At 32.2% G+C, this 21,560-nt stretch overlaps 1 protein-coding gene across 2 annotated transcripts; it reads right to left on the bottom strand.

Annotated features, from left to right (window-relative positions):
- Positions 1–62: 62 nt before the first annotated feature.
- LOC111639415 (zinc finger protein 714-like) lies at positions 63–18,401 on the bottom strand. 2 transcript variants are annotated; one of them, XM_023385305.1, is made up of 6 exons: positions 18,242–18,401; positions 14,025–14,107; positions 11,676–11,821; positions 8,979–9,045; positions 1,607–2,218; positions 63–1,522 (listed from the first exon to the last, which is right to left on the bottom strand). In XM_023385305.1, the coding sequence occupies exons 2-6, from the start codon at positions 14,095–14,097 to the stop codon at positions 1,290–1,292; spliced, it is 1,131 nt and encodes a 376-aa protein (XP_023241073.1). In that variant the 5' UTR covers positions 14,098–14,107; positions 18,242–18,401; the 3' UTR covers positions 63–1,289. The 2 variants fall into 2 exon arrangements, with proteins under 2 accessions (XP_023241073.1, XP_023241072.1); XM_023385304.1 differs by having other exon boundaries at positions 63–2,218.
- Between the last annotated feature and the right edge of the window lie 3,159 nt (positions 18,402–21,560).

The following is a 21,560-nucleotide window of genomic DNA, read 5'->3' as shown; positions in this document are numbered from 1 at the left end:
ACAAATACGTGAGCCGTTTACAGCCCGGAACACGTATTTGTAAAATCTAAGTGACTCGTACAACACGGAATTCATATAAAACGGAATTATCAACAGTGTTATAGCGGGGACGACTGTATTCCTATATTAAAAAATAATCATTTTTCACTTGTAATTATACACGAAATGTCAGTAATTATGAAATCAATCTTCTACCCTACACTTATTTATTTTAAACATTGCTTTTTCATACATATCTCATTTACTTGCTGCATTTAAATAAGTACAAATGTAGTTATGATTTAGACGTATTGTGTTTAAATGGTTTCAACCGATTTCACAAGAAATTTCTTTGTGGAAGATGACTTCGCATCGTAAAACTTTACAGAATTATTTAATTTTTTTATCACAAATATCACATTTCTTAATGCTGAAAATGGTATTTATCTGCATATTCCTATTTAAAACACACTTTTCCTAATGCCTCTTTGCATTGATATATTCCTCCTGTGGATCATCTTGGAAATTTTCTGATGGTTTGTAATTCCAGTTTTTCAGCGAATTTTCCTTTTACAAATGCCACAGCAGAATTTATCTATGTATCTCATCTTTGTAAATGATTAAACACCTCTCCAAATCGATTCTATAAGTCTGTTAGTTATAACATATTGATAAGATAAATTGCTTGCTGCGCAGTTTTATACAAGAAAGCAATAAATGGTATTTTGATTTATTTCCTCTTTAATTAAAACCTGTTCGTGCAATTAGTTAGATAAATCTTGATTAACTTAATGAAATACTTTTTAACCTTTCACTAGTCACCATTAGCTATCTTTCCAATTTTATCATATTATACATTAAAGAAAGATGGAGGAGCAAATGGCACAAAATACATTTCCTTTTGTAAAAAATAGAAAATAAAGTCTACCTTTTCAATTTAAAAAGTGTTCCTATGTAAAAGTAATTTTGTACTTAATTCCAAAGAATGTTTTTACTTACTTTATGTTGTAAGATCCTACTACACATCTTGCAACAAAACATCCTTGCATTAAGGCGAGTTTTATCATAAAGATTTAACTTGTGTTTATTTTTCAATTCCTTTTCACAGATATTACACTTTTCACTATGACTTTTTGAAAGCTTTAGACAAAATCCACACACTTACGTATTATCATGTTAAATTAAACAATGCGGTTTCTTACTAAAGTACAACTCGTATTAGGTTTAAAACTTTTCTTACATACGGTGAAACTCATCTAAAATGGAATGGCAAGGTACCCAATATTTTTCCCTGATTTGGCAGGTTTTTCCTATATTACATAATTACGTCTATGTATCGATTTATGAACAGATAAACAGTTCTTTGTTTTAAAACGTTTGTTACAGATAGGACACATATATTTATATTCAACATTGTGTATTTCGAGATGACTCTTTAAAGACACTTGCGTTTTAAAACTTTTCTTACAGATCTTACAAATATATTTATATTCAACATTGTGTATTTCGGAATGACTCTTTAAAGCTCCTTGCGTTTTAAAACCTCTATCACATAGCTGACAAATATAATTCCTATCATAATTATGAGCAACTTTATGATTTATTACAGAGGCTTTTGATTTAAAACACTTACTACAAATATCGCATTTATAAGGTCGGTCTTCGCTATGCGTTGCCAGATGAATTTTCAACTGAGATTCCCACTTAAATTCTTTTTTACATAGCTTACAAATATGAGCTAAATGCGTTCTATCACGCATCTTTACTCGGCTTATTGTCAAAACGCTCTTATCACAAATGTCACAGTGAAAGGGATTCCATCGAATAAGTGGATTTAGAAGATATTTTGAAGACGACTTCATGCGGACTATTCTATTATCATGTTCGATATGATGTTCATAGGCGTGTTCTCTCATGTGTCTTCTCAAAAGAAAGATCCAGGGAAACATCTGATGGCAGGTTGAGCAGTGAAATCGTTTGTTTCCAATATGAAAAAACAGATGGGTTCTTAATACTTTGTAATTTGCAAAAGTTTTCAAGCATAAATTACATGTAAAGTATTCTTTAGGATGAGATGCCCACAGTACATTGAGGTATTTGTTTTTAATACTGCTTCGAATTTTATTGATTTTCGTAATTGAAGAAATGGATCTCTTCCTGTTGCTCTTAAATTGATAACGCTTTGGTCTTTTTCGATTGTGATGAATAACATGTTTCTCATTCTGTTCGTCCTTGTTCACTGCAAATTAAAAAAAAACCAATGAAATTATTCATATTTAAATAAACATCACTTACAGTCAGGTTTTATTCACTTCACCAATGCTAGGCAATTATCTCATGGATTCATAAGTTCAATGATGAGTTGAACATGTAATAACTAGCGAAAGTTCACTCTTTTTGAAATATTAATAGACATTTAACAAATGAACCTAGCAATAAAAGTGATGAATCGTTACCACTTAAATGTGAAGAAGGTGCCGAGTATTGAATCATTTAAGGAATCATCTAGAAAACTTTACAAAATATAAAACAATAGTCAAAAACCTGCTTCTTAAAGCATATTAAAATGGAACCATAGCTCTAATGGCATACAATTATTTAACTTTTGCCTTGCAGAATTTATATTCTGGAATGAACACCTAATAATTAACATTATTTACTGTATGCTTGGTTATACACTTGTGAATTATCAACTTAGAATTCAAGGAATAGTTCTACGTACTATTGCAACACAAGTGATAAGAAGTGGCATATTTTAGAAAAAAAGCAAAAACCAATGCGTACAAGTCAACCAAACCAAATGTGTTTGGCAAATAAAAAAATTAAACAACAAATGCAAGATTTATATTTATAAACTGTAAAATATCTTCCTTTCAGTATATCAAAGGCTTAACAGTTTTGCAGATTCTACTCAACTTAAAGAGAAAACATCCTTAGAATATTTATGTCAGTGTTTCTCAACTATTTTAAGCCAAGGACCAGTAAAATGTCTGAAAAAGTTCTATGAATCATTAAGTTACGTAAATCTAATTTTAAACCTATGTAAATATTATCAACTTTTGTGATATATGTGCTGTTTATAATATAATAAATCAAAAAGCATGTTTGAATACACATGGAAACATAAATTGCAAGTAGTCTATTAAATCATCATTGAAGAAAGCTTTAATCTTTATATATTTAAGTCTGCCGCTGGACCACCTGTTCCATCATTGCAAATCACAGGTTCACAGACACTGGTTTATGTAAACTTTCATTGTTTAAAATACACTAAAGAAATTTTAAATGCAAATACATGCCATTTAATAATTACAGTTTATTAAGTGTACTGTGTAAATTGCTTAAAATTTGCAAGTATTTAGGCTGGTTTCAGTTTCAAAAATTCGCTATTTTTTTGTTTTGTTTTTATTAATTCCCTCATTTAAAAATGAATTCAACTCAAAAAGACAAAGAACAGAAACAAAGCTAGAAATATAATGTTATACAGGGTAGACTATTTTAACAGATCCAGCAGAATAACTGAAAAAATATGCATCCTACAAAAAAAAAAAAAATCACTAAACTAAACATACTGAAAGAGATGCAAGACTGAGCTATTGTTAACACTACAATCATTGAAAATGAGGTAAACTTTATTTCCTAAAAAGGAACCCATTTTTATTGCTTATTCTGATTCTTCATCAGAAATTAAGAAACTTTATCAAAAACATTTTTTTAAAAGCTAAACACATCAGAAGTTATGAGTGTTAAACACAGTCAAGATTCCGCAGATTTACATATGCACCATTACCACATGGTGCATGTATAAATCTGTGGATGTATGACAATTTTTCTGAAAATAAGAAGAGAAATTTAAAAAAGTCATTAGGAAAGTATTATTACTTGGTGAAATCATTCTTTTTCAATCAATACAAAACTTGTGTGTGAAGTCCACAGTGTGTGAAGTCATACAATACCACAGTGTGTGAAGTCATCTTTTAAATTTCCTAAATTATTTTAAGTTTAAAATAAGACATGTTATTATATAAAGAAAATTTATCTTTATAATCAAACAACATTGCTAAACCTGATATACTAGAAACTAGACATCAACCAATGCTGAATTCTATTGGGCTAGACATGCTATTATATTACTAAATAAATTACGCAACCAGTTTGGCAATAGAGGGAGGTGTTAGGCACCATCTCTTAATAACTTTAATAATTATAATTTTTAATTAATTAATTAAAATAATTTAGAACTACTGTAAGAAAAAAATTGGCCCGGAGCGAGACTCAAACCCATAACTCCTGCTTACCATGCAGATGCATTGCCGGTTACACTACCACCCTCTAGTGCCAAATTGGTTGCATAATTTATTTAGTAATATAGCGATATCTAGCCCGATAGAATTCGGCATTGGTTGGTGTCTAGCTTCATAATCGATCTTGTTACTACTCCACATTTGTAAAGTCATTTGGCTACCAAAAAAGGAAAAGCGTTTATTTATTTTTTAACTTTTCATTCGTAAATCTTGTAATTTATTAATTTGTCCACAGTTTAATAAATTTGTACTTTCATGTTCTGAACTTATTAAAATAATAATTTCCCATTATGTACTCCTGCAGTTTAACTTTTTTGTTACACTCAATCAATAAATTATTAAACGAAATGATCATGTAATTAATTAATTGGGTTATTTTTGGCTACTATTAATAATTAGAAATTAAGTAATTTGGTATTAGAGGTAGACGTTAGGTGCCATATCTTATCTAAATTAAAAATTATAATAATTTTAAAGTTATTTATAATAGCCTGGAGTGGGATTTTAACCTGCAGTGTGCACCACCTGGACCTCTGAGTGATTCTTCACTTCCAGACATATTGAAATCTTGATATAATTATTCACAGTTACTCACATTACTTAATTTTTAATCATTAATAGCCCGATGAATTATGGCAAGCATTTGGTTTAGCATTAATACATTGAGCTTTGCAATGTTTATATATATAATAAATTATTATTTTTAATCTTTATTTTAATTTAAATCATTATATTTTGTAATTATTTTTGCTTTAATTTATAAATGAGTTTATTAACACCTATCATCAAACTGAAGAGGTAAAAAGTAATTAAAAGTATTAAAAAAAAAAATTGAATGGATTGCCTAATAAAGTAATTTTAATACACCTGGATGAACAAGCTAATAACATAACCATTTCATTTAGAACGAGCCCAATACACTGACACCTCAGAACTCAATTGAATTCGTTCCTAGAAGGCATTCAAATTCCAAAGCAATTTTCCCCATACAGTGTGAATCAATCTGTTCCCAAATCCTTAAATGACCATTTTAATTCTAAATAATCATAATTCAAGCTAATAACAAGTAAATGTCTAGTCAATGCGTAAAACAATGAAAATAGTAATATAAATAGATTAAAAACAACGAGAAAAGGAAATAATGCATTAAAATGCAGCATACGAACTGTACATGACTGGCTCATTCAACAGGTACAGCAAATTAAAAGTAATGGATTTTCATTGATTCATTATTTGTAGTCCAAAATAAAAATTAATCCAATCTGGCAACATGCAGCATCATGCATACCTATACACACGTCATACACTGTACAAACATGCACTTAAAAGTAGAAATGAACCATCATGTTAATTGGCTGCAGATGTCATGTGACTTTACATTACTCGCTCTTCTGCAAAGCATTTAATTGTCTTACTCGTATATATTGTATATCAGACAGAAAAACTGGTTTATAGATATTTACTGTGATGTCAAATATACGTATCTATAAAATTAACATATTATTAACTATGAGGATTATTGTGAACAGTACTTATGAGAGAACAGCATGACGTTGCGATCACTGATTTTGATCAAACTTGGTGCAGTTAGAATGCATCCCAACAACTGACATGTGCCAAGCAGTAAAATGTAATACTCAAAATGAATAAAAGACACTTTTATTAACATTATTCAATGTTTGCTTTCTGGGAGTGTAATTTTGTGGATGATAATTTTCATAGAAGCATATGAAACAATAAACATTTCTGCAGTGCATGCCTTAGATCAGTGTTCCACAACCGGTGTGCCGCGGCACACTGATGTGCCATCACATGGTGAAAGTGTGACGTAAACTTTTACATATTTTGTTAATTTCAAATTTTATTGATATATTTTTATCATAGTTGTTGTGTTTTTTATGCTTGTATTTCATTCTCTGCCGCAGCACTGATGAAATAAGATGATATTTGTTTATTGTTTATTACAAGCCACGCATTTTTATGTATTCTAAGAAATTATATGAAAAAAAAATTGCTCACAGGTGTTGATGTCTGTTTAATAACGATAATAATAGGTTAGTGGCATTACGTAATTCTATTAATAGTATCATATGATACGTTTTTGAGGAGAATAACATTTTGGTGTGCCGTGTTGAGTCATGGGTGTGCCGCAGGTAGAAAAAGGTTGCGGAACACTGCCTTAGATAAATGCAGCATTTTACAATAAGATTATTTACATGTCACATGTAGTTACTTGAAACAGATAAATTTTATTATTTTATTACCCTGTTTATGGTACATTTCTATTTTTCTAGAAATAAATCAGTTTTTCTCTCTGACAATATAATAAATTTAAAAGTATCAAAAATAAATGAAAATTATATTTTAGGAGGAAAAAAATCACATTGATACTACTGAGATTTGAAATACCAACCATGCAATTATGAAATTCGCTCTGAGCTATCAAACACTCTACAAATGGTAGAAATTCTATAGGTTTGAAGTGATTTGCAATTTTCAACCTTAATTTTCTCATTTAATTTTGAGTATTGCATCTTACAACTTGGCACATGCAGTCATTGGGAATGCACTATAACATCACTGAGTTTGATCATAAATTTAAAATTGTTAATCATCATATTGTGATTTAGTCTCAGCTTTGCCTGGCCAGTTTTATATTGGCTCTATATAATGCAATTGCTTACTTCCAGAGAGAAAAAATAAATAAATAAATTCAAAATCACATGACAGCTGTAGCCAATTACCATGATGATTCATTTCTACTTCTAAGTGCATGTCTATACAATAAACCCATCTTTGTGTTCCAGTTCCAAGAAAAGTTACTTTTGGGCAAATTTCCTTAAAGAAATCATATGACTTCTGAGGTACCACTGTACTATCAATGTTAGACTATTAAGAGTATTACAAATTGGTTGCCCAATATAAAAAATTTGAAAGAAAAACAAATAGCTTTTAAAATCTCAAAATGTTTTAAATTTTAAAGTACAGGTAACCCCCGTATAACACGGTAGTTACGTTCCAAAAAATTGCCGTGTTATGCGAATCCGTGTTATACGAAACAAAGAACTAATACGAAAAGGAGGATTAGGTTCCAAAATTAAAAAACATGCTAGTATATTTTCATAATTAACATAAATATCTTCATTAAAAATTTTTTAAGTGATACATATTAATATAAATTAAACAATGTTTCTTTGTCATCACTAAAAACACTATTAATTAACCGAGAGCATTTTCTTTTTGGCAAGTTATCCTTATCCTCTGAGCATTTTTCTGCATTATCTTCAGATCCATGCTTTACCTTTTGCAAAATGTATGTAATTTTAGATTGCTTGCTTCTAGTTAAAAGGTCTTTATAAATTTCCTTATATGGTGCTAAGCACTTATGAAGAATAAAGCAAGTATGGAATAAGGGGAAAACATTCGGCAACATCAGAAGCAGAAGCGTCACGATCTGGCAACATTGAAACAAGTTTCAAGAAGGACCACATGTATCGACAGAAGGCGAGAAGAGAAAATTTACATACTTAAGTACTAATAGTTCACGAAAATTATTATTTCGTGAACTATTAGTACTTAAGTATGTAAAAATTTATTACATTTCATGTTGTACGAGGGTTTTATCCAATTCTCGAACCGTGTCAGAGTGAATCTGTGCTATAAAAGTACCGTGTTATATGGGGGATGGTACCAATTCTCGAACCGTGTTAGAGCGAATCCGTGCTATAGAAGTGCCGTGTTATACGGGGGATGGTACCAATTCTCGAACCGTGTTAGAGCGAATCCGTGCTATAGAAGTGCCGTGTTATACAGGGGTTACCTGTACAGAAATTGATACCTTTTACTATGGGCTCAGTAGCTTATTATGCAATTTATAACTGTAGCTCTTCTATGATGCAATTTATAACTGTTCATATAAACAATTAATATTAGTTTTAAAATTGTTTCTTAAAATATATTTTGATTTTGGTTTATTTGTTTTATGGAAATATGACGTGTGTGATCTGCCGAGAAGAGATGCATCCCAGGACGGCTTTTATGGCAAACTTGCCCCTATTTAGCTATTACAAAAATGAAGAAAACCCAGAAAGCTCCATGTGGCCTGCCTATTAGCGTGCCACAAACCCACAACAAACTCCCAGTGTTCAGTGGTTATATCCATTTCATCACTGGTGGCTCTTTTTGGCTCAGTGGCTCAAAAATTATAAAAGCTAACAAGTAATATTAAAAATCATCAATACGATATTTGATATTCAGTAAATACAAATTGATGAAAAATTAAAAAACCAAGACAACATAATCATGATTTATATGGTCTGATTTTAAAACAATACCAACTTATAGTGCAAGAAAATAGTAAGTCTGTTATGTATATCAAAATCAAAACTAACTCACTAGATATGTTTGTGGAAAGGTTTAAAAATCCTCATGTGCAGTTAGAATTTAACTGCAGCAGCAAATATAAGAAATCAGTGGCTGGCGCAGATTGAAACATATTGCATTACTCGGATTATTTCAGGTATGCAGGTAATAAAAAAAAATTGCAAACACAACATACAAATGTAGTATAAACAGTACAGTGATTAGAACTAGTGTTTACACTGATGGTGGGTGTATTGACAGTATTTACACCAAATATGATATAAAATGTCAATGTAAAACATTTAGCAAATAAAGATGTAACATCTTACTTACTTTGTATCTTCATTCCATTTCTATTAAATCTTTCCTGAGGAATGATAGATGAATTTCTCCTCATAACCTAAACAATACATAAACAACACAGAAGTGATATATTTAAAACTTTTTAAAAAATGGCTGACAAATTTACACATTAAAAAATACATAGAAAAGACTTATGTGTGTTGGTCTACTGCTAAACCTAAAATTTATATATTTTTCGTGCGGATTTACAGAGACTTTATAATATTTATATATAAACAGCAGTCATAAGAAATTTAATTAGAAAAGACTAAAATGTCTTCATTTTGGCCATGTCAAATCAGCAGGAACAACAGTCTTCCATTGCAAAGATGACCATTAGAGACCTCTGCACAAAATATGCAAAATCAGTTTAAAACTTCACAGCTGACAAGTGTGGATTGTGGACTCTAGTATAATCCTGTTCCACATTCAGATTAAAAATGTAGAAAAAAATAAAAATCTGTGAAATCTTTCTGTAAGAATCCTGACACCAGTTAGAATAAATTGTCTCATGTCCTAATTCACAATTTGACTTATCCAAGTGATAAAAGTATATTAAAATTTTATCACAATTTTAGGAGAGTCTATTTTGTAACATGAGTCGATGATGGAGTTAGAATAAAACTGAATGATTTAAATGATTAAAAATAAATTTATTTATTTATTTAGAAAAATTAATCAAAACATATATATATATATATATGTGTACACATATATATACAAAGAGAGATTAATTATAATAATTAAAATCATATTAGAATCCTAGAATCCTAACAAAACTTTTAGTTACACTTGATCTTTCTAAAAAATAAAAAGAATTCAAACAACAACTCAGTAATTGATTTTTCTACTTTTCGAGGGAGAGAGTTTACAATAATTAAGTCAAATATAATACCTCATTTCTGTTCCTTATATACTTATGAGTCATTTGCAAGACTAGTCACAGTTTCCTGCAATTGGTGGAAAACTCTTTTGGTTTGAATGCAAACTTTCTCAAGAGTTCGGTTTTCCAGTTTCAGCATTGGGTGTTTATGTTTGGCCCTATTTATAGGACTTCGTCCATCCAATGATTAGAGACAATTTGAGTCATCTGAGGAGAGAAGCAACAAGGAACTTCCTTGTCGAGTTGATATCAGAGTCAACATCTCTCTTCAAGAACTTCCTTCCAAATTGAAAGAAAGTCCATCTGTGATACACTTTTGTTTGTTAAATTTTATCACTTTAAGCAAAAAGAATCTGCCCCAGATTCTCACACAAACCAATTAAAAAATACATAATTTCTTTAAAAAACATGGCTGACGAATTTACTCATTTTCTAGTCTTTTCTATTAATATGTATTTCTTAAATACATATAAAAGACTAAAACGTCTTGATTTTTCTACAAATTTTTTAATATTTAAAACTGTTAATAATATTTAGAAATAATTTAGTAAAAGATATTTTTGTGAGAATCCTGATAGAGAGAATTTGTTCTCAAGAAATTTATTTGTAAAAATAATGTTTTAACCTCGAATAGAAAATAATATTTTATAACTATAATAGTTTAATTCACACAAGGGATGTTGATACTTTCGTTTTTAAAAGAAAGTGAACTTACTTTCCTACAACTGACTTGAAAGTTAAGTCAGAAGTGGCCGCACCTGAGACTTGGCTGTCTGTTAGGCCATCGACTCGTATAAAAGGGACATTTTCCCGCCACTCTAGGCTGTTCAACAAGGTATGAACATACCATAGGAGGCAATTGATAGAAATAAGTATTTTCCTTATACAATACGATGAAGGCCATTCCAAGTTAAGAGAACTGCCACATAGAGATCAACCATATTGTAATAGCACATTCCACATCCATAGATGTTACAATTCCTAAACGTCTCCCTGATCCTGAATGAGAAGACAGTGTTCAAATACAAGATAGATATGGAAATTTGGAAGGTAGTATAAATCTGTTAGATGGATGTGAACTCTCTCTCTCCGCGCATAAGTTTAGATTTCACGCAATTAGGTTAAATTTAGATTTAAGTGAGATAGTTTGATCTCCCTACAGGATAACTCCCAAACGTAATATTGGTAACTCCATTTATTGTATTTTGATTCAATTGTGTATTTTACTTTGCAGTCATTCTTTAGTTATATTAAATTTGTTGTTTTATAAACAATCTTATTCATTATGCACTCCAACTCATTCAACGGGTGACTCCTTCGCTTTTTCTTGGACTTTGTCACTCGAACGTGACAGATATTTATAATTACAAGTAAACACAAGTTAAGGCACGTATTTTAAATTATCCTTAGCTGGTATCAGGAAATCCTGACAGGAGACTGGATTATACAATTGTATGTCTCCACATTTTTACTAGCAATATAAGTCCCTCCACACTTGATATAATTAGTAGTAAAGCCATCTTTGTAGACAGATCAGAACTGATCTAAACATCAGTTGCCGATTAAGCGGTATCCAATCATAATGATATACTACACCCCTGGCTGATCTCAATTTTTAAAAATTTTATTACTCTTAGAAGGAATTATCTCCCAAAATATTTATTTTTCTCATGATACACCTTATGTAGGTTTAACAATTGCTGTTTAATAGAGAAGAGACATATATTTAGCTACTTTTTCAATAACTTACAGAATATGCAAATTTTTCTTATAGTGTAAAATACTTCAAAATTTGTATTATTTACCTTTAAGAGTACATTTTCTTCTGGGAGGTAGATTTCATAATTTCCAGTCTTTAGTGTAATATTCAATTTTTTCAAAACAACTCGACACTCTGATTTAATAACATTCTTAATATCATACTTCTTGATTACTTCTTCTTTCTCACAATCTATATTGGAATTTAAAACATTTTGTTGCTTAAGAAAACTGTAAGCAAATAATTAAATCTATTATATATATAAGTATTATACTATTATATTGTATTTAAATTTTACATCATACATATGAGACTATTATACTAAGTTACCATAGTATGTACTGTACAAGTTACTATGACTATTAAACCATTTTCTTTATTAACATACCCAAAAATGCATATCAGTTATCTTTGCTTAGCCCTCTTCAGTTGGATATAGGTCTAAAATACAGGAAAATGTTTTGAGACAATACAGAATTGTAACATTAACATGCATACAAACACATTTAAAAATTGACAAAACCAACCTGATGACTATATAAGAACCTTAGAATTTGGCACCAATGTAACCAAACTAAACCTTCAATACATTTACAAACCATAAGGACATTCCACATGTTAGATGCACAGTACATAATAAAGTAAGGTTATAATAATATTGAAGATTTAGTTTGGTTTACATGTGAGTTGTGCCAAGTTCTAAGGTTCGTTTACAATTGTAAATGTCATATTTTAACAGATTTTGTCAATTTTTAAACATGTTTGTATGAATATTGATATTACAGTTCTGTATTGTCTCAAAACATTTTCCTGTATTTTAGATCTATATCCAACTGAAGATGGCTAAGCAAAGATAGCCGATATTCATTTTGGGATATGTTAATAAATAAAATGGTCTAAATTGTATATATTATGGTAAATTAGTATAATAGTCTCTCTTATGTATTTTAAGCCCGTAAATTTAAATACAAAATAATATTATAATATATATATATATATATAACTAACTAAATAAATTTTATTTTTAATAATTTGGCAGAGAATTCCTTAACTTAACAATATATCGTTGGTGCACAAGAATAGTGACACAACTCAAAAAAATAGTTCTTCTAGAACAGCCATTTAAAAGTTTCTTTATTTCTGCAAGGCTATGTCATGATCTTGGATTTTTAAAATTTTCAAATCTTTATTTCCAAAAATGATTAAACATTTTAAAAATCCAAGATCATGACAAAGCCTTGCAAAAATAAAGAAACATTTAAATGGCTATTCTAGAAGAACTATTTTTTTGAGTTGTGTCACTATTCTTGTGCACCAATGATATATGTTTTTATAACAATTTATTTGCAATTTCAAACCAAAACAGGTCTATGTGCCACTACATAATACAGTGGAACCTTGCTTAATGAGCATAATTCGTTCCAGAATCTTACTCGTAATGTGAAACACTTGTTAGACGTAACAGTTTTTCCCATAGAAATTAGTGTAAAATACGATAGTGTGTTCCATGCCAAAAAAATACTCAAATATTTTATATACAATGTTTATTCAAAGAAAATTACACAATATACATTGTTAAGAAACATCAATCATCTTCATCTTTTCTTCTAGCCCAGAATGAACCAACTCGAAATGCAAATTCAATTTGCAGAAAACAAAAAAAAAAAAAAATCACAGATAATATGTCTGATGAAGATGCCAAATGATATGCCGAATTCTTGGGTTATGTAAAGGTTATAATTAAATATTAGAAATTAATTAAATTGACTAGAAGTAGGCAGTTATGCTGCCATCTTGTATTAAATTTAATAATTATAAATAATTAATTTTTAATTTAGACATTCCTAAAATTTAATTAGGAATTGGTCATTAAATTTAGTATGAGATGTCATGTTTATTATATAATGAGCTATGATTGTCAATGTTTATATGTAATATGTGTGAACACAAGTTTGGAAAAATGTGTAATCACGAGCGACACTACGATGCTAGCGGAACGAGTGCTAAACACAGACTGATGGAGCATGCACACAATCTGGGATTTCCCACCTCCTTGTCACGCGTTATGCAAAATACTCATTAAGTGAGGTTCCACTGTAGTGATCTAGGACCAATTAGATGTCCGTGGCAGATAAGACATCAGACTACGCTCTGGTGATCCAGGATTGAATTCAGGTGGCCAAAACCTCAGGATATTGGTATGTTGTGAATATGTTGGATCTGGCAAACCCCACAGTGGGGTTGAAATAAAGGCCCCTGTTAGTTTCAAAAAGGCTGAAAGAATTAACAAATTATTACTTAGTTCTAACTCTACAAACTTATTTATAATATTTTAACTGTTCTTCTAATCACTAGAAACATATTTTTACAGTATTAAAAGTGTTAATCATCTTACCTATTGAATTATCACCACGAAAATTATTCCAAATATTGGAACTCTGTGTTATCTCTTGAAATTCACTTTCCATAATTAATTAACTGAAATGATAGAAGAATTACGTTATATTATTAGAAAAGTTGAATTTTATACAAAAGTGCATAGGTAATATTTCAAATGTAAAATAAAATGCCATCTAATAAACCATTTAAATAAATAATAATGTTACAATCCAAAATGCATACAAATAAAATATCTGAAAATTAACCATCTGAGTAATTCTTGAATTTGGGTGAGAGTCAGATTCGAAGGACGCGACATTTTGGTTTATTCGTCCAAAAAACCCCGAGTGGTTATAAAAGTGACTGATTATATCTGGCAAATATTACTAATTTTAGCTTTGTTCTAAATTTTCTAATGGAGTTCCAACACCAATTGGGAGACTTAAATAATTCAGCAATAAACACTTCTATTAAAGAGTCTTAGCTGAATTCCAGTGAGATTTAATGTAAAATAAAACTTTTGAACTAACATTTTCAATCTACAAGTGCAGATCTTCAGATCTGTATATTTGATGATGAAATGCTCAATGGAAAACATTAGTCCAAAAGTTTTATTTCGAATTTTCCTCCAGGGTTTTATGGCCTACAGTAAATGTTAGCTGCCTAATGTTTACTGCAACTTGTGTTAACACTAACAAGGGCAAAAGCCAAATACAACTTCTTAATAAAGTGCAAGAAAAACAAGGTGCTTCCTTGTCATTCTTCTGAATCAAACTCCCGAATAGCTGAGTCTTTATTACCTAAGTTAAAGCAACTATGCTTAAAGAAAGCTATTCATTCTATGAAAAAGAACATATATTCTAAAACGAAAATGATTTATACAATGTAGCCCCGCATGTGATTGAGAATGACAACAGGTAGCCTATTTATAAGAAAAACTATAAAGAAAGCTATCCCTACAGGAAAAAGATGAATTGGATCTTAAACCAACAATGCAAATGCATTCTGGAACAACAAAATTCACTATAATTTGCTGAGACAATATCTCCCCACCACCTTATCCTCATTGACGCCATTAACCACTTAAAACAAGAAACAGCCATCCAGACTTGAAATACCAAGTATCAAAAAGCTTGTGGCAGGTTTAAACAAAGGGCAGAAAGAACCATTCAGATGGAAGGCATCTTTCAGAATAAGTTCAACTAATGATGCAGGTAGAGAAGATACTTGGCATACTCCACAAAGAAGCAAGAAATGGCTTGAAGACAACCATATCATCTTATTAAAAGCTGATAAAAGCAGATCTGTAATTCTGATGAAAAAAGAACATTATAAGGCCCTCTTGGACCAATATCTCACAGATACTTGTAAACCAGTCGAGGAAGAGTATGTTGACAAACTTCTTGCAGGCATTATCAGATTATCTTGCACAACGTTGGACAATAAATAGTAACTAGAAGGAAGTTGGTTCCTTCTCCTGATATACCTAAATTATTCACTTTCACTAAGACTTATAAGCAAGATGACATAATATGTCCCATAGTGATAAAGCCAAATTGCCAACATGCCTACTGGAAAACAGTTCATATCCTTCTTAAAGAACATTTAAAGGGATCTTCTCCATAGATAAGACCGAGTTATTAATACAGGAATTACAAATTATACAATGTAACAGGAATGTGTATATCACAATCATTCTTTCAATACAATTACAATATATATGTTCAATATAAAGGTCTACCTATGTGCAGCCCATTATCAGGGGATCATAGTAAGATGATAATTAGATTATTAGAAAACACAATTAGAGAACAATGACAACAGAATCACGTTGAGCTTGCATCATTGTGATAATATACCAAATATGTCTTTTTTTAATGCTTATTTTTATGCTTTTTTCTTGTATTGGTGTTGTGCAATTTTTGTATTTTATGTATTTGAAAAGTTTAGTTATTTTGAACTACATTAATATTCCGAAATGCATTCCATTTCACATAGACCCTAGGAAGATCTCAACTAAATCGAAAACATTTGGTCTTTAAACATTTAATCATCATTAAATAGTCTGGAAACAGAAAAGGCTAGTCAAATGTGGTTTTTATTAATATTATTTTCCAGTCTCATTTCTTGTGAAGTCTGGAACTTAGTTTGTTCCACTGGCATTTTGCAATGCTCTCCTCCTTGTTGCATTTTATAATTCCTCGTAAATAATTAATGTTAGTTTTTAAAATTAATCTGTACTATCAATAAAAGAAGTAAATGTCTGTAATAACTAAACACTAAACAAAATTTAAAAAAAAAATACACAAGTGATCACAATTTATAAGGTCTGATTTTCAGTGATTTTAAAATACAATCTTACAATGCAATATAATAATAAGTCTTATGTGTAATAAGTCTTACTTATTAAATTTAAAATTGTAAAAAAAATTTAAAAATTAACTCATTTGAAAGTTTAAAGAACTGCTTATAAAGTTGGTGTTTAGGTACAGTAACAAAAAAAGAAAAAATTGATGAATAGCACTTGTGTATTCTTTACATTTCTATTATACACCCCACACGTTAAATCAATATTTCACTATAATAGTTTTAATATTGTTATTATCGACAGTATATCTTTATTGGGATAAATTTTACATACGTATACTGTCATGGCGGCACTTCATACTAGTTATTTATACGTGTGTTCAAGAACTACCGTGAATCAACAACTAGTGACGTTTGGCACAAGGCGGCCTGCCGGCGGCTCCCATCCTGGAGGAATTAGTCAGGACCGCCGCCACGACAATATACGTATCTAAAATTTAACCCTTTATTGCTTTTAAGTACAAAATATCTCAATGGCATGCATTAATCTAGTGTTTTTCAAACTTCACCTTCTGATAAGCCTGTTTAATAAATTTTAAAGTGTCATTTTCCTAGTTTGTCGTCACCATGTTTGACTAGACCCACAGGGATCTGCGGACCACACACTGTTGAGAAATCTGCTATCCAAATTATCTCAACCTCCCGGACATGAAAATTTCTACTATTCAGCACTATTGTGTAAAAATTTTGGTTAAAGTCCAGATACGTAGACTGTCATGGTGGCTCATCTCTGATTCCAGTAAACAAAAGAAAGGAAACAGTGGGGACGCACGTTCTAACCTAACCTAACCTAACCTATTCTAATAAATTACCATAATTATTGGCAAGATTCTAGGACAAATGTAGCAAAATTTCGTCCCCCCCAAATTGTAGATCCCCCCTGTGCGAGCAGAAAAGTCAAAAGGACCATGCCCGTACGGGCGACCCTAAGCGAGATATAGCCCTCCAAAGATGCGCCTACGTCACATCCGGTCACGTGACTCCGAGCCCAAAAGGGACGGCGTCACGTGGCCGAAATTTTTTTTTTCGGTTTTCCCCATCTCAGTGTTGAAAAAAAATCGTCAACTCCCCCTTCCTTAGCCCCCAGCGCGCGTCTCCCCCTGGCACGCGGCCGGCGGCCCGAGTCTCCCGCCTGCAGCCTTCAGGAGTCGCCATCTGTTGCCTGTAAATACAAATATCTANAAGCGGCAGCGGTGACCGGCGGTCTTACCCCGGCTTCTCCTAAACAAGATCAGAAACGGGCCAGTCGTCGTAGGGTAGCGAGAAAAGGAGACTCTGTCGAAGGTGAGTGTATAATCTGTTTTGTTGGCTTTTTCCGTCGTCAGTTACAATGTGTTAGAGATAGGGAAATAGAAGCGCGCTCAGTATAGAGCGGCGGCGGCATAGAAAGCGTTGCCTAATTAGCGGCATTTTTGGGAGCCTATATCTCGCGAAGGGTCGCCCGTACGGGCATGGTTCCTTTGACTTTTTTGTTCCTATCGATATGCTCTACTGCTCTGTCAAAGTCCCAATTTGCTACATTTGTCCTAGAATTGTGCCTAATTATTACCAATAAAATTATTAGAATAGGTTAGGTTAGGTTAGAACGTGCGTCCCCACTGTTTGCTGGAATCAGAGATGAGCCGCCATGACAGTCTACTTATCTGGACTTTAACCAAAATAAAATTTTCACTGTTTTCAGACAATGCTTTCGACGACGTCACATTAGAAAAGCAGTTAAGTATCTCAGAATGAATAGATTGATGGGAGAAAGCAATGCAACGCCTGGAAATCTGGCAAGAAGGGATGTCTCCCAGGAAACCAAAAACCTTGTGTTTAACACACAAGGCAAAGCCACACAACACAAAAATAACTGAAAATACTTACTGATGGTACACACGTGGTCCAATAACCCCAACCGAATCGAGATTTTGACTAACAACTCAGAATATATACAAAGATTTATGCTCCGTTACGAATACCAAATTACGTAAAAAATCACAAATCTCACGTTTCCGACATAATTTCCGCCATATTAAAAACACAGTGCGCCATCTGTGATTATGAATCGAATCCGAATATAATTTGTTTAATTTTTAAATTTTTTTTTCATGTATAAGTTATTTATTTAAAATTGCCTAAATAATTATTATTAAATAAATTTATAAAAGACGATCAGTTTAACTTAAGAAATTATTAACAACTATGGTATTTTATACATGGCCGTAGGAATGGGGTAAAGCGGTCCCAAAAAGATGGCGGTTGTCGCCATGATTAATTAAGGTCTCTTGGTTTCTTTATAAAGATTTTACTTTTAATTACAGTACGTACAGTACGTCTTGGCATGCAATCCATCGGAAACGAATATGAATCGTTTAGATACTCGAGAGTTGAGATCCTAGCAATGCGTAATATTTTTGTAAACATCACACCCTCTTGTAACGCATCCTAACGATATTTGTATACACGTCCTACCATAGAATTTGCATGCACAGTGATACAATTGAAATTCGTAAATAATTTCGGCCACCTTTTTTTTAATTCTTTCCGCCCTGTGGGCACTAAGACGGCCTCTTTAACCAAGTCCATTATGGGTTTGGCCAGGCCCACAATGGTGCGGTCGGGTGGTGAGGGAAGGGACCTGTTATAACCGAATGATTCAGAAAAATTTCTGGAGATTTTTCGACCCGTTCGGATTTGATCTCGGGTCCCCAGAGCAGTAGGCTGCCATCTTGACTGCTCGACCATCTGGCCGTAAATTTCGGCCCACCAGTGGCCAAGCGGTTCCGTTCCCTAAACACTGGGAGATCGGTAGAGGGTTCGCGCGTTGCTCGGACGAGCTGGCCACGTGTAGTTTTCCGGGTTTTCTTCACGTCTGTAATGCCTGAATAGGGGCAAGTTGACCTTAAAAGACCTCCCGGAAAGCATCTCCTAGGCAGATCGCTCAAGTGTTGCGTTGATATAACTTAACAAAACAAACAAACATTAACAATTTCAGTTGAATGAATTTATGAATTAGTTTATAACTGTTGTATATGCATTTATGAAATTATATCAGCATACTTGAGAATAGAATTGTCATGAAAGGAGGAAAAGAGTACGCACCTTAGGTTATTTTTTGTATTTCTCAGGTTGTTTATTGTTTCATCAACATGGCCCCACATCCTACAGCAAGACCATCAGACCAGGATCATCGGCGAATCCCCCTACCCACTAGAATTCGAGAACTTAGTGGTGTGAGGCGAGGGACCTAACCACTCGGTCCCTTCGGCTGCTTTGGGAAATTATAAGGAGCTAAATGACAAAAATTATTATTTTCATTCACAAATTATGCACGCATTTACAAAAACATAGATTAGATTTATTAGAGATAATAGAGGAATTACACCAACAAATGTTACAATGACGAACAGAACATTGAAAACAAAAACAAAATAGGAGCCAACACAAGAACTGAAAAAATGACAAAAAATGAAAAACAAAGTACATCAACAAGACAAAACTCAAGAAACTATCAATTAAATTATTTCGTAATAAATTTTCGTACTTTTGCCGAAGTAAATTTTTCGATCACGTCACTAAAATTTATTTGTTTAGCTAAATCATTTTCAATGCACAAAATTGCTAGGTTATTTAGTCGCTTCTGACCAGTCGAGTTTCTTTGCCACATCATCAGTGAATTTGCCAGTTTACTAAAAGACCTCTCAGCCGAAGAAACAGTTACTGGCACTGTACAAAACAGCTTAAATTGCGAGACTAATATTGGCAAATAAACCCTGAAGCTTTTTAAATCGTTAATCATACTCAGAATTCCAATTGGGCTTTTTCAGTGCCCTTATAAATATTCTTAAGGTAAACTATTTCATTGATTAAGTCTTTTGTCAAATCACCGTCATGTGCATTAATAAGTTTTGCTGCTTTTTCAGAAAGTTTCCTTTCCCCTAAGTTTTAAAAATCAAAATGGCAAAACGTCACTGAAGATATTGTTCGGTTGTCAATTGCCATAATTGTAAACGGAAAAATTCTGATAAAAGTTTTTTCAGCTTTCCTCGTGATTCAGAAAAGTAATTTTTATACTTTTATCATTGTTATATTAAGTTAATAATGCTTAGAATATTATTTAAACTATGTCAAGAATTAAATATTCCAATTAAATTGAACTCAATATTCCACATAAAATCGAAGCAAAGCAAAAAATACAAGCTGGCCATCTTCATACCGATCCCCTGATCCGGTCAGTCACTACTATGTGGGGGCCATGTTCATCAGCATACAATTTTTGTCATTTATACAACTTTCCACTTGGATATGTTAGAAAGAAAAAACGAGTGTAGCTTTAAGAAGAAATCTAAAAAAGGAGACGATTCCAATGCGTACTCTTATCCTGCACTGGGGTTGAGCACGCACTAATAACAATCACAAATGAAAATTACTGTGCCTTCAGTCTGAACACTGCTCGTGCCACCACTGTGCACATTGCACCCTGTCATTATGGAAAGATTCTTCACAGCCAGGACAGAAAACGTCTTCATCCATAGACTTATCAACTCGCGAAATAGAAGCTTGCTGGTCATTTTTCACAAATCCAAGTCTTTTTTGCACCCACTCTATTTTTTACCTTTTTTATTTTTCGGTTTTCTTCTTTTCCTTGTGCTCTAAGATGTTCCTGTAAGAATCTGACTCGAGTACTGTCCAGCATTGCTATGAATACTCTTACTCTCCGAAACGTAATTCCATAAACTTGCAGATAGAGTGCAACTCCAGGCAGACACTGACACGAAAGCTACCCCATACTTTATCCCTACACACACTTTACTTTCAGAATCCAGGCAACAAAACTCAGAAAGCTTATGGCCTGAGTTTGCAAAGTTACTTCCAGAAACACAAAAATACATTTACTAAGCTATCAATGCCGTGGCGACTCACAGACCGAGAAAAGTTGGTCCGAAACACTTTGCAATCAACAGTAAAAATGTGTGCACGGAAAAATTCTTCAGTTAATGTTGCCAAATTTCAGAAACACGCAATGAGTACTCTTAGCCTCCTCTCCTGTAATATAACAAGTGATAGCTATTCAGGGCAGGCGCGCCAAGTTTATGCCACCCTTTTTCGCCTTTGCTGGTAAGGGCAATGGAAAGGAAATAACACTTTTTAAAGATACGTGACAACAGAAACGAAATAGTTTTTCGTAGTAATTTATGCGCGA

The sequence above is a fragment of the Centruroides sculpturatus genome, unplaced genomic scaffold (genome assembly GCF_000671375.1).
Source record: "Centruroides sculpturatus isolate CEXI.00-Female unplaced genomic scaffold, Cexi_2.0 scaffold1222, whole genome shotgun sequence".
Classification (NCBI taxonomy): Eukaryota; Metazoa; Arthropoda; class Arachnida; order Scorpiones; family Buthidae; genus Centruroides; species Centruroides sculpturatus.
The sequence above is the reverse complement of the archived record's forward strand: the minus strand, read 5'-3'. Positions and strand labels throughout refer to the sequence as shown.

Coding starts and splice junctions, on each gene's coding strand:
- LOC111639415 (XM_023385304.1), bottom strand. CDS start 14,097: ATGGAAAGTGAATTTCAAGAGATAACACAGAGTTCCAATATTTGGAAT. Junction 11,822..14,024: donor TCGTGGTGATAATTCAATAG/GTAAGATGATTA, acceptor ATTCCAATATAG/ATTGTGAGAAAGAAGAAGTA. Junction 9,046..11,675: donor AAGAAAATGTACTCTTAAAG/GTAAATAATACA, acceptor TGTATTGTTTAG/GTTATGAGGAGAAATTCATC.